Genomic DNA, 25573 nt, shown 5'->3' with positions numbered 1-25573 from the left:
TCTGCTTCTGTCATCACATCTCTTTCTTTGACTTCTCGCATCCTTTTTCTACCTTGTAGGGACCTTTGTGACTACAGTAGATGCTGGCCCCCTACCTCAACTCAATAATTCAGGATACTTTACCCATTTTCAAGTTACTTAATATAATCACATCTGCAAAGTCCTTTTGTGCTATAGGGTGACATAGTCACAGGTCTCAGGAATTAGAACATGGATGTCTTTGACGGGAGCCATTATTTTACCATACAAAGACTATCATCTCAGAATAAAGAGCAGTCCCTAGTATTGAATAATTTGACTTTATAGAACATTCACTATGCTGTCATTATATTTTTCTTTGTCTTAGTTAGACAAAACAGAGTCTATGAAAAAAACCTGTTGGCATGTAAGTATTTAGCTAGTGATTCCAAGGAGTAGAAATGAGATGTTTAGAAAAAAAAGGAAAAGCAAATATAAGGCTACATTATCAAACTTGAAGTGGGCAACAGGAGCTTAAATATGCAAGGACTGCCTGGTTAAGCATAGGGCAATACTTTAGATGAAATGTGGTTTTCTAGAAGAACACTTATATAAGGATCTCCACAAAGAAATATGGGCCTGGGAAGAATGGACTTGGCAATGACTAGAATCTGCCCTTTGCATTACTGATTACATCAGAGTTTTTCTTCATGATGGAGAAGTGGAAGGGCAGACTGATAATTTCTCTAGAAGCCTTGAGGCTATGAGAAGTTAAGAATGAACTAAGATAGCCCCTATCTGACTGTAAGCTAACATAGCTGAAGTCAACAGTTGTGGGAGGGGCCTGCAGAGTCAGCTCAAAGCTTGGGATATCGCTCATGAATGCAACCAGCAGGGAGATGGAGAAATCTTTGTGCAATTAGAAATTCTCAACCTAGATTTACCCATCCTTCCCAGCCCTACTATCCCCTGATACAGATCCTCTGCTGTAGTCAGCTCCCCTTCCTCACCACATCCCCCCTGAACCTGCTTGACCCTCTCCCATGTCCATTACTTCATTGCTTGGGCACTTTCTGCCACATGAAATATCATTCTTCACCAGCTCAAGCCTACCCTCTCTCCAGGGCAGCTCAGGAAACTCCTGGGCACAAGCAGTCTTCCCTCATCTTGCCTCCTAAGACCAATTGTACCGCTTCTTTGTTTGTCTGTGACTATACTTATCTATTCTCTTTCATTGCTATTTTATTTTCCAGGTATTTTAATTGTTCACACGAGTCTTCTTTATACTCAGACTAAAGCAAAAGCAGAGTATTCTGCTCATAATAAGCGCTCAATAAATGTCAGATTAAGGGGTTGAAGACTTATTCTTAGATGATCCCAGACCCATTACCCCAGCAGCCAGACTGTGTGGACAGGCAGGTCTGAACAGGCAAATGATGCACTAACTTGTGGTACAAATAAACAAAATAACCAAAAGTCACACATCCTCCCACACTTGGGTTCCTGGCTTCTATTTCTGAAAAGCATTTTGTTGTCTTATGACTGTTCATTTTCTGTTGTTTCTCATAAGTTGAGTAGCTCACTCCTGATTTCTCTGACCCACCAGAAGCTTCTCCAGAAGTTAATGAATCAAACAAATACAGCAATGAAATTCTGGGCATGGGAGGTGCTCCCAGAATTCTAAGACAATGACTGAACATCCTAACTTTCAATCAGAAATTAAGGAGCAGTGAGATCATTTTCCTTTTGAAACATTTTCTTCTACTTAGTCAGTTGTTGCATTTTCATAGGAAATACAGTGGGACTAGATCACAGATTCTTACAGGGCTGCCAGGGAAGCCCTTCCAGGAGGCCTGGCAGTGGTCAAGTGCATGGGCTCTAAAGTCAGATAAACTTTTATTTCAAATCCTCTCTGCTACCTACTAGCTTTAAGAGCTTGAGCTACCCTAGAACTGTCTCCTGTCTTTCATTTGTGGAATGGGGTAAATGATGGTAGCTACCTTATAGGGTTAGATTAAGTGAAGATTAAATGAAATACACTTATAAAGTCCTTAGCACTCAGAAAGGATGGAAACAGGAAAAAAGAATATGGCATTTTTAGCAAGAGGCATGGCTTCCTCGTGAGTGGTAGGACTGTGGGTAAGGATAAAACAGGTAGCTTTCCCATTATAGCATCATATCATTGTTAAGTAGCATGCAAATATTAGAAAACTATTTAGAAGAATATGCATTAGGACACAGGCCAAAAGACGTCAACATATAGAGACTCTAACATGACAAGTATATCTCTCTCATCTAATATTCAGAGAGAAAGTGATTCAGAGCAGGTAAGTGGCTATATTCCACACAGTCACTCAGTGACTCAGGTTCTTTTTATCTTGCTCTGACATTTTCCCAGGTGTTATCCCTATTGAATTGCTAAAGCTGGGTCACTGCCACACCCTTGTTTCAGCCTTCAGAAAGGAAAAAGAAACATATTTGATGTTTGAAGGCCAAGACACAGAAGACCCATTCTCTTGGCCTGAAGTTAATTTACAGGTCTGACCACACCTAACTACTGAGGAGGCTTAGAATGTAGTTTCTGAGAAACACTGTCCAGCTAACACCTAGCTAATACTAGGGAAGAAAAGGAGAGTGGATTTAAGGAATAAGCAGCAGTCTGCCACAAGGTAACCAATGAGAAGGAAGATTGGGTTAGATGGACTAGATGATCAATTCAGTCCAACAAATGCTTACTGACACCATTCACATGGTAGTTGGCTTTATAGGGGATTCAGAGATGACTTAGATAAAGTCTTTGCACTTCAAACACTTATAGTCTAAACAGACTGATATCCTATTGGATGTTCAACATTAGAAAGTCTTCAGGGATGAGTAGGCTTTTGTTCGTGGGAAGGACTCTGAGAGAACCTGGACAGGACAAATGTTTGCATAGGGACCTCTCCTTAGTGTTCACCACACTCTTTCAGATAGACAAAGATTTGTTGGGTGTGAGCTTGGGATCAGACAGATCTGGGTTTGCTATCCTGGCTTTGCCATTTACTTAGTAGTGATGGTCTTAGAGAGAGTATTTAGCATCTTTGAGCTCAACTTTCTTAACTCTGAGATCAGCTCAGATTAAATGATGCCTCCTCCCGTCTCAGCCAAAACTGTCTATGGTTCTCAGAAGGTACTATGTTGGGGCACAGGGAAGGCAGTTGGCAGAACTGAGCCTTGCCTCTTGAGCAGTTTTTTCAGGTGTTTCTAGGGCCAGGCTGTTATGTTTATTCTGTATAAGTTACTGCATGAGGTGAAAATCAGGCTTTTGGAAAAGGCACAGCTTACCTTGGGTCTCCTACCATCTCCCTGTAGTGAAACCCCTCCAGTCCTGTCCTTTGTCACTCTGGGGCCCTCATTCTAACCTTTAGATATCCAGAGCTCTCCTTTACAACGTTTTCCCCAGGCTCCAAAATTACTCTTCTTATCCACCTCTCTACTAAACTCATCTTTTCCTCAGTGCCAGGACCTCAATTAGCTGGAACAAGGAAAAGGACTAGTTACTGTAATTCACAACGACTGGGTTTTGTATATTAACACTATGTACAATATTTTATATATTTTTAAAGGATCATGTGAGTTCTTGAAATTGAATAAGTAATGATATAGATTCTAAGCACCGTAAGTGCTTGACAGAGGACTGGGGAGCAGTTTTGGACTGAGAGACACTCCAACTGAAAAGAGAGAGGTGATAGGTATGTAGGTAGGTAGGTAGGTAGACAGAAAGAATATGATAGATGTGTCAGAATGATGCAAAGCATGGAATCTGGAACTAGACAGCTTGAATTGCATATCAGCTCTGTCACTCACCAATACCTTTGGGGAAGTTTTCTAGGCCTTACTTTACCAGTAAATGGGGATCATAGCAGAGCCTTCCTCATGGGTGGTTGTGAGGGATAAATGAGCTAATACATACAGTGCCCCAGGACAGTACCTAGCATGAAGTAAATACTCAATGTAAGTTGGCCCTGTTACTTATAACACACTCAGAAGGCCAACTTGTTGGTTTCCCTCTAAGCTACCATGTACTTGATTCTGGTGCTTTTCTTTCACCCAGGTGAGATGAAATCCAGTGTACCTCCACCTTTGCTGCTTCATATTTTCATCCCTTCCTTTATCATTGTTTTAATGGTCATAGCTACAATGATAATCCTAAGAAAACAACTCTGCCGAAAGCTTTATTCAAGAAAAGGTAAGTGACTTTTATTCATGGTAACTATGTGGACTGGATGTCTGCAGTGTGAGGCTCTACTTTGCACCACAGGCCTACGGCATCCCAGCTTCACACTAAATTCATTCAGTGCTTATGAATTGCTTTGGGTTTGTTTTGATGATATATTTTTCCCTAAAAAAATGGCTTTAATCTTTAGTGATCTAAAACCCTTACACAGAATATTTTTAAAAGGAATATTTTGTTGCTGTGGAAGGAATTTTTTGCTTTGTTCTTTGAGCTGAGAAGTGTCATCAGCCTCACAAGACTGGTGTTATTTTGGCAATGTTAGACAGCTGTGAGGTCAGAGTTCACTGGTGGGAGGATGCCAGGATCCTTTATGATGATTTCTTCAGTTCCCTTCTCTTCTTTCCTCATTTGGGCATGAGCTGGGCTATGCCCTCTCCCTACCCTCAGGAATCTTATTCTCCTAGTTGGGTAAGAAAAGGAGAAAAGTATGTGAGGCCATTTGGGGGTGGGAAAGCACCTGTTTGGTGGTGCCCTGAGGTCTTTCAGCAGCTTCCCACTCCTATTGCACCAGCGGGGCCAGAGCTTGCTTGCATTGTTTGAGTCCTGGCCCAAATATTAGTAGTCCTATCTGGTGCATTCCTAAACTGTCACTTTTCCAGCACCCAATGAGCTCTTCCCAAGATTGACATGGCTTTGTCTTTATTTTTTTTTATTTTTTAATTATATTTTATTGATTATGCTCTACAGTTCTCTTGACTTTATCTCCTTTGCACACTCTCAACCCAGCGCACCCCACCCCCTCAGGCAATCCCCCCACCATTGTTCATGTCCATGGGTCATGGGTGTAAGTTCTTTGGCTACTCCATTTCCTGTACTGTCCTTTATATCCCCATGGCTATTCTGTAACTACCTATTTGTACTTCTTATTCCCCTCACTTCCTCACCCATTCACCCACATGCCCCTCCCATTTGGCAACCATCAAAATGCTCTTTGTATCCATGATTTTGACACTGTTCTTGTCTGCTTAGTTTGGTTTTTAGATTCAATTGTTGACAGGTATGTATTTATTGCCATTTTATTGTCAATAGTTATGATCTTCATCTATTTCTTAAATAAGTCCCTTTGACATTTCATATAATAATGGTTTGGTTATGATGAACTCCCTTAGGTTTTTCTTGTCTGGAAAGCTCTTTATCTACCCTTTGATTCTAAGTGATAACTTTGCTGGGTAGAACAATCTTGGCTATAGGTCCCTGCTTTCATGACTTTGAATATTTCTTGCCAATCTCCTCTAGTATGCAAAGTTTCTTTTGAAAAATCAGCTGACAGTCTTATGGAAACTCCCCTGTAGATAACTAACTGCTTTTCTTTTGCTGCTTTTAAGATTCTCTCTTTATCTTAAAACTTTGGCATTTTGATTATGATGTGTCTTGGAGTGGGCCTCTTTGTATCCATCTTGTGTGGAACTCTCTGTGCCTCCTGGACTTGCATGTCTATTTCTTTCATCAACTTATGGAAGTTTTATTTTATTATTTTTTCAAATAGATTTCCAGTTTCTTGCTCTTTCCCTTTTCCCTCTGGCACCCCTATAATGTGAATGTTGAGATACTTGAAGTTGTCCCAGAGGCTGCTTATACTATCCTCATTTTTTTTGGATCCTTTTTTCTTCTTATTGTCCTGATTGGTTGATTTTGTGGTTCCTTATATCCCATAACATTGATTTTATTCTTTGCTTCATCCATGCTACTGTTGTTTCCCTATAAATTGTTCTTTATTTCAATTGTGTATCCTTCGTTTCTGACTAGATCTATTTTACACTGCTGAGGTCCTCACTAAGTTCCTTGAGCATCCTTATAACCAGTGTTTTGAACTCTGCATCTGAAAGATTGCTTATTTCCATTTCATTTAGCCCTTTTTCTGTAGTGTTGATCTGTTCTTTCATTTGGACCATGTTTCTTTGTTACCCCATTTCAGCAGACTCCCTGTGTTTATTTTTATGTATTAGGTAGAGCTGCTTTGACTCCATATCTTGGTAGTGTGGCCTAATATAGTAGGTGTCCTGTAGGGTCCAGTGGCACAGTGTCCCCTATCACCCAAACTGAGTACTCAAGGTGTGCCCTTCATGTGGGCTGAGTACACTCTCCTTTTGTAGTTGAGCCTTGATTGCTGTTGGCAGTCAATGGGAGGGATTTACCCAGGCCAGCCAGCTGCAAAGATTGGCTGTGACCACTGACCACCAACCTTTGCCCTCCATGGAGGATCAGCTGTGCATAGGTGCTCTGCTATGGTCTGTAGCCAACCACTAGGTACACAAGCCCTGGGGTTTTCCAGGTGATCCAGGCCGAGGTTAGTCCCCACCTGTGTTTTGCCCAGGGCCTCCCTTCCTGAGCTACAAAGCAATCTAAGATGGCTACTACTTGTGCTGGGTTTGGAGATTACCAGGCTAAGCCAAACTATGAAACTAGGCTGGCTGTTGTTAGTGCTGGGCCTGGGGCTCACTGACAACAGCTGTTGCTTGTTTGTGGGGATTTATGAAGTTGTAAATCATGAACCAAGACCAGCCATTCATATGAAAAAGCAGCTTGGCTGGGGTGGAATCTCTGGGGATCTCCAAGACAGGCCAAACAGTGTTAGCCAGATTGATGGAGTCTCGGATGTGGCACCAGCTTGCCAGATCTGTGGGGGGAGTGTTTAGAAAAGGGAGAATGGTCTCTGCTCCCCTTGATGCCAGATGCTTCAGTTTCTCCCTGTGTACCACTGGTGTTTTTCAAGCTGGTAATCCAGTCCTGGAGCTCAGAGGGAGTGAATCTGAGTAGGTGAGTCCATGTGTGGGTTCTTTAAGAGGAACTGCTTGGGACTCCAGAAGTTTCTTCTACCAACCCAATCCCCACAGGCTTTTGCAGCCAGACGTTATGGGAACTTATTTTCCTGGCACTGGCACCCTGTGCTGGGGTCTGGTGTGGGACTGGGACTCCTCACTCACAAGACATCCCTCCTGAATATTTATCCACCACGCATGGGTGTAAGACCAGCCCATTCCTAGTCTGTGCCCCTCCTACCAGTCTGGATGGATATGGTTTCTTTAATTTTGTAGTTGTCAAACTTCCACTCAACTTGATTTCTGATGGTTCTGAGTGATGGCTGTATATTTTGGTTGTAATTTTGATATGGTTGTATAAAGAGGCGAGCCATGTCTGCTAATGCCACCAACTTGACTGGAAGTTGATTTTGTCTCTAAAAAAAGAAATGATATCTGGGAATAACCCAGTAGGAACTTTGAGTGGTCATTATTTGAGGATTGGGGATTTTAAGTGGTTATTTTCCTGCTTTTATAGTCTAACTTCTATATTCTCATCTGCCATGAAATATTGTCATACTCTACTTTTGCCCATTGCCATATGCATTAGCTTGCTGTTGAACCCAAGAACTAAATCCCCCTACTGTTGAACCCAAGGAGCTATTGTCAAAACAAGGAGGAGGGAAGAAGAAGGGAAAAAAAACAGAGAAAAGGAGGAATAAGAAACAAAAGAGAAAGAGAGAAAAATGACAGATATGCAGGTCAAGGGCACTTCACTATAAAGGAGGAATCACAAGGTCCTTTGACCGAACTTTGACTAAACAGAATCACTTCTGCAAATCTGTGACTAGAGAGTCATAGCAGATGCAGCTCAGTAGACTCTTATCTTCTGCCATTCTTTTTTTTTTCACTTTCCTCACACATTCCTCTCAGAAATAGCTTTATACCAGGTTTTCAGGCCTGGGGCGGAGAACCCTCTAGACACTTCAGAAATGAGCAGCAGAGCCTTCTGTCGCTACTCCCTTTGGGAGAATGAAATGGAGTTATATTCAAAAGTAGAACAGGAAAAAAAATCCTCCTCTCACCCTCATTCCAATCCTGGGTGCAAGGCTCAGGTACCAACTGCAGTGGGGGAGACATTCGTTACTAATAAGGGTTAAGTGAATAAATTTGCAAATGATTCCTGTTTTGTTTTTAATGAACGAGAGTGAAACAGTGGTTGTCTATATACTAACCCCCCTCTCTAACTCTTATGCATTGGGATCTGCTTTCTTACCTAGGAGATACATGGATACCATTGTGGAAACACAGTGGCCATGTGCATGAACTCATGGGTGATGGAAAAAGTTTGAGAGCAGTTGGTACTGTGGACAGAACTTTAAGCCAGGCTCAGAAGGTTAGGTTTGGACGTGATGCTGCCATTTATTGGTTGTATGGTCTTGCAAGAATCACTTAACTTCTTCAAGATGATTTTTCTATGTGTAACATGGGACGTGACATGCAAATGATCATTTTACAGTTGAGTCCAACTGGACAAGCGCAGAAGCCTCCAAACTCAGCTACCTGCCGCCTCCACTATGGTCAATTTTTAATTTTAGCTAGCATGGTCTTTTAAATTCTCAAATCTATCACCTCTCCTCTGTTAAGATTTCTTCAATGGCTTCCTATTGTTCACTGGGTGGTGTGACTCGTGTTTCCAGCTTTGTACTGAATCATCATCACCTTTGTTATCCAAACTTTAGCCATACAGAATTTTCTAGTCTTAAAAGACATCCCCTCTTTCAAATTTGAGTTTTTTCTCACATACTATTTGCTCTTCTTAAAATACTTTATTTTTATTGTGCCATAGTTGGTGTCAGCCATTAAATCTCAGCTAAGCTTATATTTCATCAAGCCTCCCCTGAATCTACCCCACCGATTACGTTAAATCTCCTTGTCAGATGCTATGATAGCACCTACTTCTTTCAATATACTCAGCACACAATTGCACATATAGTATCTGTTTTAATAGTGAGGTATAAATGCAATTGCATATCCTTTACTTTTCTAATTAATTCCTCAAGCATCCATCTGTCCCTCTAATTAATAAGTCCAATGTCCCCCTCTTACAGCAGGTACTTCCTTACCTCCCACAAACTTCCAGGAAATTTACTTAGCCCACAGAGCCAGTGCTACTTCCAATAAGGCTACTGAGGAGCTAGGTCAGGTCACCAGAGGACGCTGGTTTTAAGCTGCTGCTGTTTCTACTCCTGCCATGCAACATCCCTGTTCCCTCCAGGTGTCTCCATCTACCACCCAAAGGTACGCTTGCTGATCCAGTACCCATACAGATCAGAGTGATGCAAGATGACAACTCTTCTGGCTCCCCTCACATGCTCTGGCATTGCACCCAAAGCAGGACCCGCCGGGGCTGATAAGAGAGGAGGGCCTTCCTGCCTTAGCCTTAGCTGTGTCCAGCCAGCCTCTTTCTGCTCTCAGTCTTTATGGTGAGCCTGGGACACCAGTCCTAACATCCTTCTCTTGAGCCATTGCTTTTATGAACTTCTCAGTTTATCAGAGAGAGTTGATTTTAGTCCTGTTCTGTTCAGAAAGCTCCTTGGCTCCTAGACAGATTTACCTGCCTATGCCTCAGTGACCAACTCTGTACACCAAGGTATATTGGGAGGGCAGATGTCAGTCCATTAAAGGTTCTGATTACCATCTCCCTATAAGTGGAACTATTCAACAGATTAGGGCTCCAGGGTGATATTGACATTATTACAAAAATAATGTCAAGTTCTCTTTCATCTACGAGTCTTTAAGTTTCACAAGTACAGGGACTGTGTTTCTCTTATTCACCAATATATGTCCAGTGTCTAAAGAATTACCTGGCGGATACAGATGCTAAACCTGCTCTGTACAATATACACTACATACAGGGGTCTGACCAACCCATTTGCATCTCTGTCCCTCCTACTAGTCTCGATGTGGCTTTTTCTTTATATCCTTATTATAGGGCTTCTCCTCAGTAAGATTTCAGGTGGTTGTCAATGATGGTTCTGTAGTTTAGTTGTAATTTTGATGTGGTTATCCATAGGAGGATGTGGGTACAGTGTTAACCTATGACATCATCTTGACTGCTAGTCTGTTTTCAATTTACTTTTGTTCTTCTATCTTTTAGCCTATAAACAGAACAATTGTCTCATTAGTTTTATTCCATCACTGGAATTTTCCTTTTTTAAACACAACAAAAAGATAGGTCACCACAAACAGGTGTGAAGTGAATGAAACTATTAAGTAGTCATGACTTTTCTTCTTCACCTATTTTTTTCTTCCAGCTTGCATTAAGAAATAGCCACTGTTCTATTAATGCACAAAGGGTAACTGAATACTTTGGGCCTGTACAAAATTTTCCTGTTCGATGACATTTCAGCTAGTTTTTCTCACAACCTTGCATTGTTCCATATCTTTGTTGGAGGACAAAGATGGTGTCTGCTGTACAGGTACAGAACAATTATGTAGCTTTGGCCTGTCTATGTGCCTAAAGACTCCTAGAGAACACCGCATAGGACATGTGAGGTCACGTGTTTAGAAACATGGTCAAAATTTAACGCCAAGGGGAAGATACTCAGCTATGATGCAATCAACAACTATTGTTTTTGCAGTAATTATTAAGATGGGGGCTGTGCATCAAGGGTACTGCTAAGAGAATAGAAGTTTCTTCATGAGGTTGACAGACTTGGAGCTAGAATTTGTAGAAGAAAACAGATGTGATCTGGAGGTCAGGAGAAGTAAGGTTGTTGAAATCATTCAGCTTGGTTGGGTAAAAAGCTTAGACCATGGAAAAGCTGTTTGTTGGGGTTGACAGTCCTGGATCATGTTGTAAAATGGGTATTTTTAGCTTTCTTGGGAAAGTTGCCTCTCCTTTTGTAATCTAAAAGTCACATGTTGTGACACATGAGTTCATGAGTTCTCTAAAATGATGATAGGCAAATCATAGACATTTCTAAATAACTTTGTATCAGCTACTCAGAATATTCAGAGTTACTCATTTTAGAATTTTGCTGAATATATCCCCCAAATTCCAGGGGCACCAATTATGAAAACAATGCTAGAATATCTTCAAATAACAGGGTCTGTATCTGGCTTAAACATAAGATATGTCATGTCATAGGCACAAATAAGACTCAAAGGAGTGAAATTGTCTCCTATACACTCCCTATCCCTTACCACTTCCCTGAAAGCCATTTGTGAAAATACCTATTGTCCCTGTTACTCATCCCTGTTCACTAAAAGAGGGAAACAAAGGAAGCACAGGCCCTGGATTGAGGTCCAGTTACACTGAACTTCTCTGAATCAGCAGTAAAATTTTCTTGGCTCAGAGAAATTTCAGCACTGGCAGTCCTGACTGAAACATCCATTTCCCAGCAAACAAAAAAGTCTTTCATTCCTGTAAATTGGTCTACTTGACCTACAGTTGAGTTTCTATTGGAGAGGCCCCAGTATTTGTCTGAGTTTCATTAGCTTGAAGTCTTTGTATAAGTGACTCCTTCAGCTGTTCAGCATAAGGAAGAAATAGCGAAAGGCCTGAGAGGAGAGGTGGTGAACTCAGATGCCCACCCGGGCCAGGCAGGTGATGAAATGAGTACAAAAGGCCTAGTGTAATCAAATAGGGAGTAGTGGGGACAGCAACAAATTGGAGAGACTATTCCTTGTCAATTTTTCACTAGCCTAACATTGCCAGAGAAGATAAAAACTCAGACTTTTACATAAAGTGTCCTAGTTATTAAATGCTGGCTGAAAGTGTTTCAAATACCAAACAAACCAAATAAAATATGCCTATGGGCTAACTGAATCTGTCAATGGCTAGTTTGCAATCTCTCTCCCAGAGAGAAAATATTCAGGAACGAGCTTATGATTTGAGCAATAGAGGCAGAGCATCTATTTGGGGAATTGAGAAATGCTCAAAGGCTTGCAGCCACCCTAAATGTTTTACCCTGTAGCCTGCCACACGGTCTGAATATTGCACTATTTTAGAGTGACTTCTTTGGATTAACGATATAAGAACCATTTTTAACCAATGCAGCTCCTTATAAACAGAAAAATCACACACCCTCTTTTAATGGCATATAAAATTGAAAATAAAGTAACTATCTTAATCAAAAGTCAAATTAAAGTAATGGGACTAATTCCCACCCCCTTTCAACCAATTATAGTCACCCTCTGTGCTTTCCAACCCAGAGAAGGGAGAGCCTGAGAGGAGAGAGAATAAAGCTCTACTCTCTGCCTCACTTACTTGAGAATATGTGGTATAATGTAAAGAGGTCAGGACCACTTACATAGACATTGTAGAAATCACACTGGAATATACTTGGTATTGTATGTATAATAACAACAAATCAGACATAATCAAATATGAACCAATAAGACAACAGATGAATAAGACCATACAGTGATACAAATGAAAGCACCAAAACCAGAAGTATTTTTGAGATGGGTAAATCTGAACAATATAATGTTGAGAGGAAAGACAGATTGCAGAAAGATATAGGTAACATATGACCTATTACAGAGATTTTTTTTAAAGATTTTATTTATTTATTATTAGAGGGGAAGGGAGGGAGAAAGAGAGGGAGAGAAACATCAATGCATGGTTGCCTCTCGTGCCCCCTACTGGGGACCTGGCCCACAACCCAGACATGTGCCCTGACTTGGAATCAAACCAGTGAACCTTTGGTTGGCAGGCCAGTGCTCAACCCACTGAGCCACACTAGCCAGGGCTATTATAGAGATTTTTAAATACATGCAAACAACTGGTCATCAGTGTTTATGGAAACAGTCATGTGAAGTAAGAATACAAAAACAGCATGGAAATGATAAACACCACATTTAGCCTCTTAAACTCGGTGATGAGTTTATAGGTGTTCCATTGTGTTATTCTCTATACTTTATTTTATGCCTGAAATATTTATTTCTATTAAAAAAAACAGATCATAACTAAAATTCAAGAGATTTAGATTTAAGTTTTTCTGTGAGCTAGATACATACTCTCAAGTTCCACTTCCTCTCCGGGCTTAAATGGGCCCAGGTATCCAAGTCCAGAGCCCACACCTATATACTACATTTTACTCCCTTGCTTAATGTGTCAGATTTTCTCCCTGTCCCACCCCTTTTTATGTTCCCTCTGCATGGTACACACAGTCTATACCACTCTTAATGCATATGATCACAGCATTATTTTCTGTCTCCTTCCATGTGTTCATATTTTATGTCTACCTGGTCAAGATAATGAAGTGAGATATTAAGGCTAATGCAACTATTGGGTGTTTGATGTTTGTCTTAATGCCCATTTGTCTGTGCTTCATTCACCGTATTTTTCGGACTATAAGATGCACTTTTTTGTTGTTTGTTTTTATTTTTCTCCCCCCAGATTTGGGGGGAATAATGGTGGCTAATGCTGCTGTTCAGTTCTGCTTACATTTACATTGGTGAAATATTATGTTATTTATGTTATTAAATATTTTACCACATTTTTTGCTTCAAAATTTTTTTCCTATTTTCCTCTAAAACCTAGGTGTGTCTTATGGTCTGAAAAATGAGGTAGTTTATTCTGTGATAAATTTTTAAAAACGTAACCGATTTTGGCCAAGTTTGGCTTACCACCAAAAGATAAATCTTGTTTAATTTTAATTGTATCTGCCAGCTCAAAAAAGAATACCATGTAATAATTTTTAGAACATTTAAAAAATTATATATATTTTTTCTGAGTATAGAAAGTATATAAAAATTAAAAATAATTTGTAACTCACTGCCCAGAGATTACCATGGTTAATATTTAATATTGCTATTTAATTTCTAATATTTTTCATATGTAAATTTTTACAAAATTAAATTATAGTATCCGTACCTTGGTTTTTTTACTTAATTTATATTATTAGTATTACCTATATACTAAAAATATAATTAATGGCTCTATGATGTTTTATTGTATACATGTACCAGGATTTATCTAACTAATTCCCTATTATTGGGCATTTAGTACCTACCTCATGGAGTTATTTTATATTTTAGTTATTTAAACATGATCAGAATTAATAGCCTTATATATAAATCTTTATGTACAACTATGATTATTACCATATGATAAAAATCTAAGATGTTGAATTACTGGGGTAAACTATAGGCTCAAAATGTATTGCTGAATTGCCCTCTAGAAAGTTGTACCTGTTTATACTAGCAACATATGAAAGAACTAGTGTTATCAGTTGTCCTAATGTGGGGTATTGTTTTTAAATTTTGATAATTTGAAAATTGAAAATTGGAAGTCATTGTTAGTTTAATTTGCAGTTTAAAATTATTAGTGAGATAAAACATTTTTCATATATTTATAGTTTTACTTTCCTTTGGGAACTGCTTATGCACATCTTTTGTGTATCTTTTTAATGTGCCTTTTCTTACAGTTAACCCATTGCCTGCTATGTATTTTATAAGTTTTCTCTGATTTGTCATTTACTTTTAAATTGTTTTTTCTTATCCTGAGCAAACAGGTATTAAATTTAGTAAAACTGTGTTCATGGGGCCAAGTTATAAACATTAATATCCTGTATGGCATACATTTATTAAAGAAAAATAATTGTATTAATTATAGCATCTATGCTGGGTAAAAAGCTCACATAATTAACATCTGTAGTTTCCAAAGTACTAAGTTATAAGTTTGTAGAAAGTAGGCAAGGGCCCTTCTCTCCCTTTAAAAGCCCATTACATCTTAGGAAATACTGTATTTTCATTAAGCACCTATTAAATGAGAATCAGCCAGAGTTAACTCTACTATTCAGTGATATGTATCAACTAAAAGGGGGCCAATAGTTTTTGTAAAAAAAATCTTACTGAAACAAAGCAATGTTCATTGTGTCCTCCCCCAGCCCACAAAACATCCAGACCTTTTCCCTTGCCTTTGCTGGCAGAGTTGAATAATTCCAATAGAGGGGTGTGTGTGTGTGTGTGTGTGTGTATAAATAAAATAAAATGTCCATAATTATTATCTTTATTTTATAGTGTGTGTGTATATACATATGTGTGTATATATTTTTTATTTTTATTTTTTATAATATATCTAAATTTTTTACAGTCTTGCCCTTTACAGAGAAAGTTTGCTGACTGGTGACCTAGAAGTTCTCCCTGGCTTTCTCTGCCTTCTGCCATAGTTGATGTACTTATTTCTGTACTAAATGATCTAATGCCATCCCACTCCTACCTTAGCTTCCTGAAGTCTGAGGACAGACCTCACTAGGAAGTAATTAGACCCAACCAGCTCAGGGCTCTCACTATCCCATACCCATTTTCTGCCACAACAGCTCTGCCTCACCCCCAAACACTGTGTTGGAACAGTGTTGAGTTCCAGGCTGTTCAGAAGCCATTCTGGGCTCTCACTTTCTTACTTAGCATTGCCTTGGGAGATGGAATCTTGAGACTTGCCCAGAGCATGTCCATTGCACTCACTTCTAATAAGACTTTATTCAGATAAATATTGTCCCTTTCTACTTAAGCAGGGAAGGGCTTGTTGGTTTTGCTTCACTGACCAGGGACTTAAGTGAGACGTGATTACTGTGAGAGCACCCGGCAGGGTTCGGAAGCTCAAACAACAGCTGCTCAGGGCTGGGTTTTCCACTCCATGGCTCTGCCCCTAACTTTCTGAGCAACTCTGGGGAAGGTGCTGCCTGTTCTTATTCTCCTGGAAATCCAGACTTCTCAGTATCCCCAGATGGGTCTTTAAGATTTTAACAGTATAAAATAAAAAGACTCAGGTCAAACTAACTGACCAAAGAGATAGCTTATTCTCATCCTTGTCCTTTATGGATGTGGTGGTCATTAATGTTATTTTACATATTTCCTGGATCTCTTGCTTTTGTGTGCACAATAAGTTTGTACTTCTCTGCAATTAATTGGTAGTTAAGTGTGGTCATGTGACTTGCTTTAGTCAAGTAAATGTAAGCATATAGCTTTCTATATAATAAAAAGAAAAAAGTAAGATATGAAAATATACTTACCACATCATTAATGCTCTATTTAAAACATTGTTTTATTTTTTAATATATTTTATTGATTATGCTATTACAGTGGTCCCATTTCCCCCACTTCACTCCCCTCCATCCTGCACACCCCCTCCCACCCACATTCCCCCCCGCCCCTTTAGTTCATGTCCATGGGTTGTACATATAAGTTCTTTAGCTTCTACATTTCCTATACTATTCTTACCCTCCCCCTGTCTGTTTTCTATCTACCATCTAGGTTACTTATTCTCTTTACATTTTCCCCTTTCCCCCTCCCACTCCCCTGTTGATAACCCTCCATGTGATCTCCATTTCTGTGTTTCTGTTCCTGTTCTAGTTGTTTGCTTAGTTTGTTTTTGTTTTTGCTTTAGGTGTGGTTGTTAATAATTGTGAGTTTGCTGTCATTTTACTGTTCATATTTTTTTATCTTCTTTTTTAGATAAATCTTTTTAACATTTCATGTAATAAGAGCTTAGTAATGATGAACTCCTGTAACTTGACCTTATTTGAGAAGCGCTTTATCTGCCCTTCCATTCTAAATGAAAGCTTTGCTGGATAGAGCAATCTGGGATGTAGGTCCTTGCCTTTCATGACTTGGAATACTTCTTTCCAGACCCTTCTTTCCTGCAAGGTCTCTTTTGAGAAATCAGCTGACAGTCTGATGGGAACTCCTTTGTAGGTAATTGTCTCCTTTTCTTGCTGCTTCTGGGATTCTCTCCTGAATTTTAATTTTGGGTAATGTAATTATGATGTGCCCTGGTGTGTTCCTTCTTGGGTCCAACTTCTTTGGGACTCTCCGAGCTTCCTGGACTTCCTAGAAGTCTATTTCCTTTGCCAGATTGGGGAAGTTTTCCTTCATTATTTGTTCAAATAACTTTTCCATTTGTTGTTCTTCCTCTTCTCCTTCTGGTACCCCTATAATTCAGATGTTGGAATGTTTAAAGATGTCCTGGAGGTTCCTATGCCTTTCCTCAATTTTTTGAATTCTTGTTTCTATATTCTTTTCTGGGTGGATGTTTCTTCCTTCTGGTCCACACTGTTGATTTGAGTCCCAGTTTCCTTCCCATCACTATTGGTTCCCTATACATATCCCTTTATTTCACTTAGCATAGCCTTCATTTTTTCATCTAATTTGCTACCAAATTCAGCCAATTCTGTGAGCATCCTGATTACCAGTGTTTTGAACTGGACATCTGCTAGGTTGGCTTTCTGGAGCTTTGATCTGTTCTTCCATTTGGGCCTTTTTTTTTTGTCTTGACACGCTTGTTACATAGTGAGGGGCGGAGCCTTATGTATTCACCCCAGAGGGGTAACCCACGTTGCTTCGTTGTGACACTGTATGTGGGTGAGGGGTCAGAGAGGGAACAATGGCACTTGCTCCACTCTCTGCCAGCTTTCAATCACTTCTCCTGCTTCCCACAAGCAAATTGGGCCCTTCTGGTGCTGATTCCCATGTGGGTGGGTGTGTGTACATTCTAGGACCCTGTGGGTCTCTCCAACGAACTCTCCTGTGAGGCTGGGAGTTTCTCCCACTGCCACCTCAACCCCCACAGGTGTTTTCAATCAGTGTTTTGAGGCTTTATTTCCCCGTGCTGGGGCACTGGGTTGTGCAGTCCATCCTGCTCCCTAGTTGTTCCTCCTGGTTTATCTGCACATGAATGTGGGACTGCCCGCTCCACCAGCCACCACTGCAGTCTTGCTGGTCAGCTGCAGCCTTGCATGCCCTGCCCCAAAATCCAGCTGGGTCTGCAAGCCACCGCCTTGCCCATCTGGGTCCTCCACCACCACTTTGCCTCAAGCCCTCTCTGTATGCCCATCTCTACCTCTCCTACCAGTCTGGATGAATGTGTCTTCTTTAACTCCTTGGTTGTCAGACTTACATACAGTTCAATTTTCTGTCAGTTCTGGTCGATTTTTGTTTTTAAATTGTTGTTGTCCTTTTGGTTGTACAAGGAAGCACGGTGTGTCCACCTATGCCTCCATCTTGGCCAGAAGTCCTAAAAAATGGTTTTAATATACCTACCACACCTCCATTCTCCCCTGAAAAAGTAAAACAAAAACAGTAAAATGCCTGTAACTATTATCTTTATGTTATGGAATCATATATTGATTTCTTCTTATATGTTTCCTAAACTTTGTCTATAGTTCAATACATCTTTAACTGTTCCAAAGTATCACTTTTAATTACCCATGCATGCTTACTAGATAAAGAGCTTACTTTCCAAAGCCCTTTTAACTACTTCCCCTGGCCCCGACCTCACCTCTCTATATCCTGTAGTTAGATGCATTACATAAGACTCTTCACTGGGCCCTTGTCAGCTTTAAGGAGGGAAACACTATATGCCCTCTCAATGACACCTACCAATGTCTTAGTTGCCTTTCAGAGATTCTTAGCCCAGCCAGCCTAAAAGGGATGAATACATACTGCAAGGATATAAAAGATGAGGTGACTGCACAAGGTCATCTTATAACTTAGTGGGAGAACTAAGGCCACCTGAGTCTTGTATATGGCACACTGCCCTTCCATTTGTGTAAATTATCCCTGCAGCTAACCTCACTCACTTGTGCTACAATTTGGGCTCGTGGCTTCTTGCTCTTACACAAACAGCCAAGCTGTCAACCAGTAAAACTGTAGTCATGGATTCTGATGCCATAGGTATATATCATGCTGCCTTTAAAAAAGATTTATTTTAGTCATCAACCTGTGATTTCTTAGAGCCTACATACCTGACTTCCTCATTCTAGAGATAGTGAGATTGAAACTAAGGGATGTGAAGAAAAATACAGGACTTCTTGTCAAGATAGAGGCATAGGTAGATACACTTTGCCTCCTTGCACAATCATAAGAAGGATCACAAATAACCTCGAAACAAGAAACACCCAGAACTGTCAGAAAATCAAACTGTATGGCAGTCCAACAACCAAAGATTTAAAAAGGTCATATTCATCCAGGTGGGTAGGAGGGGCAGAGGTGGGGAGCAAAGAGGGAGAGGACATGGCGTGGCAGAGGCTGCAAGGCAGCAGCCAGCGGAACAGGGGGTCCCACATCCATGTGTGGTGGATAAAAATTGGGAGGGATACCTTGGGAACAAGGGGTCCCAGCCCTAGGACAGACTGCTCAGCCCAGGGTTCCAGTGCCAGGAAAATAAAGCCTCATAACTTCTGGCTGTAAAAACCACTAGGGGTTGAGGCAGTGGAAGAAAATGCTGGTTTCTCATGAGAGTTCATTTGAAGGGCCCACATGGCCCTAAAATGTATACAAACCCACCCACTCTGTGAACCACCACCAGGGCAAGAGCTAGAAGGGTGCCAGTCGCATATGGAAAGTGGGTGAAGTGACAGGAAATGGGATGAGTGCTGAGCAAGCCTCTAGCAGCCAGGCAGCAGCATTGTCCCCTTGCTAACCCCTCCCCCACATACAAAGCCACAAAGTGGTGAAGCGGGTTACCACACCCTGGTGAATACCTAAGACTCTGCCCTATATAACTTAACAGGTGTGCTAAGACAGGGAGTCAAAGCAGCTCTACCTAATACACAGAAACAGACATAGGGAGGCTACCAAAACAAGGAGATGAAGAAATATGGCCCAAATGAAAGAACAGAACAAAACCCCAGAGAAAGAACTAAACCAAACAGAGGTAGCCAACCTAGCAGATGCAGAGTTCAAAACACTGGTGATAAGGATGTTCAGAGAGCTCACTGAGTATAGCAAAAGCATAAAAGAAATTAAGTCTACACTAAGTGAAAGATAAATCCACAGGGAATCAATAGTGAAAGGAAAGAAGCTGGGGTTCAAATGAATGATTTGGAACACGAGGAAGAAATAAAAAATTAACCAGAACAGAATGAAAAAACAAGTGTTCAAAAAAAAATGAGGAGAGAATAAGAAGACTCTGGGACATCTCCAAAAGCTCCAACATCTGAATCTTAGGGATGCCAAAAGGAGAAGAAGAAGAGCAAGAAATTAAAAACTAATTTGGCAAACGAAATAGACATACAAGCCCAGGAAGCACAGAGAATGCCAAACAAAATGGACCCAAAGAGGACCACACCAAGACACATCATAGTTAAGATGCCAAAGATTAAAGATAAAGAGAATCTTAAAAGCAGCAAGAGAAAAGCAGAGAGTTACCTACAAAGGAGTTTCCATAAAACTATTAGCTGATTTCTCAAAAGAAACTTTGCAGGCCAAGAAGAAACTGCCAGGAAGTATTCAAAGTGATGAAAAGCAAGGAACTAAAACTAAGATTACGCTATCCAGCAGAGCTATCATTTAGAATGGAAGGACAGATAAAGTGCTACCCAGACAAGAAAAAAACTAAAGGAGTTCATCATCACCAAGCCATTATTACATGAAATGTTGAAGGGACTTATTTAAGAAAAAGAAGATCACAACTATGAACATTAAAATGACAACAAACTCACAACTATCAACAACCTATTCTAAAAAAGAAAAACTAAGCAAAAACTGGAACAGGAACAGTATCATAGATATGAAGATCATTTGGAGGGTTATTAATGGGAAGAGGGAGGGGGGAGAATGGGGTAAGGGTACAAGGATTAAGTAGCATAATTGATAAGTACAAAATAGACAGGGGAGGTTAAGAATAGTATAGAAAATGGAGAAGCTGAAGAACTTATATGCATGACCTATGAACATGAACTAAAGGTGGAGTATTGCTGGAGGGAAGGGGGATACCAGGCAGAAGGGGATAAAGGGGGAAAAACTGGGACAATTATAATAACCTAATCAATAAAATATACTTAAAAAAAAAGAAAAGAAAAACACAATGTCTTGTTATTCCCAGTATAATGCAACTCATTCATTCATCCATCCACTCTCAAAGATGTATTAAGTAGCTGCTGTTTTCAAGATTCTGTGTCAGGTAGACTATTTGGAAATTGTAAGAGTAAATTAAGTACAACAATAATCATCCAAGATCCATACAATTGAGTGTTGGAGATAAGGTACTCAAAAAACTGTTCTTACTGGCATGTTAAAGTTAAAATAAAAGACATCTGCTTTCTATATATCCCCCAGCAATTAATCTAGTCTCTACATTGTTTTCTTTGTTTGTTTGTTTTTGCATGAGCCCTTTGTCTAGATAGAGGGGACATAGGAGATAAGGCGGAGAGGCAGGGAGACGTGGGGGATCTGTAGGAAAAGGCATGTGATCCTAGTTGGAAAAGAGCCATGTGTAACATTACAGGAAAGACTTCTGGGGGCCGAATTATAAGCCATGAATTTCAGGCAAAGGAGATTAGATATTACACACTGGATGTGGATACCTCAGTTAGTTCTCAGCAGGAAACAGAGGGTTTACAGAAGAGGTGACAAAGCATTTTACAAGTTTTTACTATTTACAAAGACATGAGCAGGGTTAGACAAGATCAGCAAGAGATATTGAATACTCTGGAATTAATGAAAGCAGGAAACACTTAACCATCCCTAGGCCTGAAGCAGAAAAAAAAGGTGCAGTTACTGGAACCCTGGTAAGGAGAGCAAGAGGAAAGGGACACCCACAAGGAGCTATGGACTTTAACACAGGGATAAACTCAACCTGCAAACTGTCTGGGAGGTTGCTGAGGAGGAATAAGTACCCCAACCTCACTCTGCCACCTGCTGCGGTCTCCTTTCTCTCCTAGGCTGAGGAAAAGGATGAGTTGAAAGCCAGGGGGAAGAGAGCCCAGTGTTGCAGTCTACAATATCATCCTCCTGGGACATGAGCAGCGTAGAGCAGGGTGGAGGCTGAGTCTCTGGGAACAAACAAATATCTGGCACAGCGAGGAACTATAAATGATTCTGAATAGGGGAGCCCTATGAACTATGCTTCAGTAGCTCTGAGCTGTCTGCAGTCCAGGGAATGGAGGGAAGAAGACTCTTGCAATAGGTCTGGAGAGAGAGGCTGAAGACTTGGAATTAGGGCAACGGTAGAGGGAGTAGAAAGAAGGTTTTGAACCATGCTGCCTCCAAACAGATGAGCTTTTTCCCCTAAAGTAGTTTCTCCTCCACTCCAATCTGTTTTTGAGAAGTTCTTTATTTTCTTATCAGAAAAGTAATTTTCCTATTTGTGGACTTTTCTCCTCAGATTTGAACCTGTGTCTCCAGAGCTGAGGCGAGTTGATGGGACATCCTCAAGAAGCTTCTGGACCCTGGATGAGAGTCCTCTGGCCCACAGAACATGTTTGTAATTTTCAAATGCCTTGTGTGACCCAGCACTTTAATCTGGAGACTGCAACGAGACTAGTCAGCCCCTGGCCATGGTGTGCTTAGAGGAAGTTGGGCAGTTCTCACCTCTGCCGCCTGTGACTGAGCAAGCACTGTTGCACTTTAGAAAATGACCGCTTTGGATCCTGGACCCCAGTGAGTGTCCTGAGGCTCCTTCTTGCTGTCACACTAAAGAATTCCAAAGTAATTTCCAGAAGTAGAGATAAGTGGAAATTTTCATTACAGAAGGGGACAGATTGCCAATAGAGTTATTTTTATATGTTGTTCCCTCTGTATACCAGAAAAACCTATCAAGACTATCAGCTCACAGACAAGGCTTTATACAAAGTCAAGCCATAATGGATATATTTTATGGCTTACCGGAATCTTGAATGCATTCAAGTTCTAATTAACAGGAAGCATGTAAGCACACAGAGTGGCCAACTACAAATTGTGGAGAAAAGTCACTGAGCATTTTTGTGAGGTCTAAATCACAGAGCATTTATATCACCTATAATGGTACTGTGTTAAATGGTGATTTTTTTGTTATTGTTCTAAACTACATCTTTCTTTCCATAAATTCTGGGGTTTTTTATTAACCTTGGAACTATGATACACATTTTAAAAATTTGGCATGCAATTATGCTGCAAGGATCTCATATGAGTAGCCATAATGGTCAAAGCCCCAAACAAAGGCTTATTTCCTGGCCCTCTATATGACTCTATTTTTTTAAGTGCCATATCAGATTTTACTTTTAAGATTTAATATTAAGTACTTTTTAAATTTTAAAATAATTTCAAATGTACCCTAAATTTCTAAGTATACAAAGATCTTTTTTTTTTCTGAACCATTCAGAAATATCAGCACTGGCTGAGTTAGTGTGCACTTCTGATGTCAAAGAACATTTTCCCATGTAACTACAAGATAACCATCTATTGGGGCATATGGCTTTAAACTTACCCTGTAGTAATTCAGTTTCCATGTCTGTAAGACCAGCTAGTCAAGGCTTTTGATTGTTGGCACTATAGAAATCCTTGCGGGATCCCATTATGTGTCTGTCAAGGTGGGGTGGGGAGTGGGTAACTAGGCACAGCAGCAGCAGTTTAATCATGTTAAATTTTGTATCTGTGATGGGGACATGAAACTCAAGGCATTAGTTGACCCATGAACCATCCAAATATATATGTATATGTGTGTGTCTGTGTATATATAAAGGGGATTCCTTAGTAATCCCCTATGTGCCGGCCACTATCCTTTGCTAAGTAGACAGTGCCTGGACCCTATCAGAGCTGCAGAATGTTTCTCCTGAATCCTTCTCCTAAGGGATTTCCAAGGAATTTCCAGCCAAGTTATACCAGCATCAGTTTGGAGTCCCATGTACGGGCTCTCCTCTACACATAACACCTCCTGTCTGGGACCTCATTTCTCTCTGGCAAAATTCTATCCACCCTTCAGATGTGAGTTCTCCCAGTGAATATTTTCTGATTTTCCTCAACTGAATATGAGCTCTTACTTTGGGCAGAGCAATGTTTTCTTTGTTCCTCTCTGGAGAGCTTCTTTCTCAGTTTTAAATCATGTGCACTTAAGCAATAGTTCTGTTTTCCTCTTGGAATGTAAATTCCTGGAAAGCAGGGAAATTGTGGGATTTTGTCATTAGTGGGACATCTTGCATGTGATATATACCTCATGCATGATTGGCTATGAGAATCATTATAATATTGAGGAGAATGACTATACTTTTTATGATCTCAATACGATTGGTTAAAAAGTATATAAATGGCCATCTTTAAAATAAAAGAACGAGATGAATTTTAAGTAAAAAAAAGTACCTTTTACAGAGGAAGCAAAAATGGCATTTGGGAGAGTTTAAGGAATTGAGAAAGCATGCAAACAAAAATCACCTATGATCTCATCATCCAAGCAAATATATTTTCACTTTTGTTGTCAGTATTTGCTCTTCATCCAGATATGTACAATATTTCAACTATAGCTATACATGTAATTTTCTATCCTGTTTTCAAATTTGTCATTGTATCATAAGCTCACACCTATGTTGCTGACTGGTCTTCCTAATTACCATCTTTAATGATCCATGATGATGACATGGAATTGGGCGCAAACTCTACTTAACACCTGGCCACCATATGCTATTCTTCCCTTATCTGTGGAAGATGTCCAGTGGATACCTGAAACCACAAATAGTCCTGATATTTACTGTTTTTTCCCTACACACACAACTATGATGAAGTTTAATTTATAAAGTAGGCACAGGAAGAGAGGAACAACAATAACTAATAGCAAAATAAGAGAGAAAGCTAAGATGGCAGCCTAGATAAACGCAGCTCACCTCACATAGCCACTAAAATTACAACTAAGGTACAGAACAACCATTATTCAGAACCACCAGATATCAAGATGAATGGAAGTCCTACAACTATAGAATTGAAGAACCCACATTGAGACTGGTAAGAGGGTGTGCAACAGGCTGGTCCCATATCCACATATGGCAGGTAAAAATTGGGAGGGATATCTAAGGAATGAGAGGTCCCAGCTCCACAATACGCCCCCTGTCCTAAGGTTCCAGTGCCAGGAAGATAAGTCCCCACAACTTTGGCTGTAAAAACCAGTGGGAATTTAGGCTGTGGAAGACAGAAACTGCTGGACTCCCTAGCAGTTCCTCTTAAAGGGCCCACACCCAAACTTATATGCAGTTTGAAAGACGCCAGAGGCATATGAGGAGGAACTGAACTGTTTGGCATCATGGCAAGAGCTGGGGGACAGCTTTCTCCAAGGTAGTACTGCTGACAGAAGCCATTGTTCCTTCTCTGAGCCCTTGCCTCCCAGCTCCCCCACAGAGCCAGCAGACAGGTGCCATTTCTGAGTCTCCATCAACCTGGTTCATATTATTTGCCCAACTCTGGTGATTCCCTGAGGCTCTATGCCACCCAATTTTCAGACCCACCCAAGCTGTTTCCAGTGGCTTTTCTATACAAATAGCTTGTCTTGGCTCATGCTTCAGATTTTCCTAAATCCTCTCATACAAGCAGCATCTAACCTTAGCAAGCCCCATACCTCTTGATAAGTGGCCCCAGACTCGGCACTAGAAGCAGCTGATCTTGGTTCATAGCTTGGCCTCACTTGGGCACCTCCAAACCCAGCAAAAGTAGCAGACATTTGAGATTGCTTTGTAGCTTATGCCAGGTAGACTCAGACAGAACACAAGCGGTGGCTGACCTTGGCCTGTACCTCCCAGGAAGCCCCAGAGCCAGCATACCCAGGGAACAGATACAGACCATGTGGGAGCAACACTACCAATCACCTCCACAAGTGACACACTCAAGTGGGCACCAGAGCCTGGCTAAA

General features: G+C 40.5%; 1 protein-coding gene across 4 annotated transcripts in view; it reads left to right on the top strand.

The window, feature by feature from the left end:
* PDCD1LG2 (programmed cell death 1 ligand 2) overlaps positions 1 to 24657 on the top strand; it is a 65891-nt gene extending 41234 nt beyond the window's left edge. For 3 of the 4 annotated variants that reach the window (XM_036021665.1, XM_036021667.1, XM_036021664.1), the window contains exons 5-7: positions 4052 to 4186; positions 8253 to 8368; positions 22091 to 24657. In XM_036021665.1, coding sequence (XP_035877558.1) covers positions 4052 to 4186; positions 8253 to 8368; positions 22091 to 22096 — 257 coding nt within the window. In that variant the 3' untranslated portion in view covers positions 22097 to 24657. The remainder of the gene's footprint in view (positions 1 to 4051; positions 4187 to 8252; positions 8369 to 22090) is intronic. The other variant, XM_036021668.1, reaches the window with a different exon arrangement.
* Positions 24658 to 25573: the final 916 nt, after the last annotated feature.

This window comes from Phyllostomus discolor, chromosome 3 (genome assembly GCF_004126475.2).
Source record: "Phyllostomus discolor isolate MPI-MPIP mPhyDis1 chromosome 3, mPhyDis1.pri.v3, whole genome shotgun sequence".
NCBI classification, from domain to species: domain Eukaryota; kingdom Metazoa; phylum Chordata; class Mammalia; order Chiroptera; family Phyllostomidae; genus Phyllostomus; species Phyllostomus discolor.
Note: the sequence above shows the minus strand (reverse complement) of the source record. Positions and strands in the feature narration are given on the sequence as shown.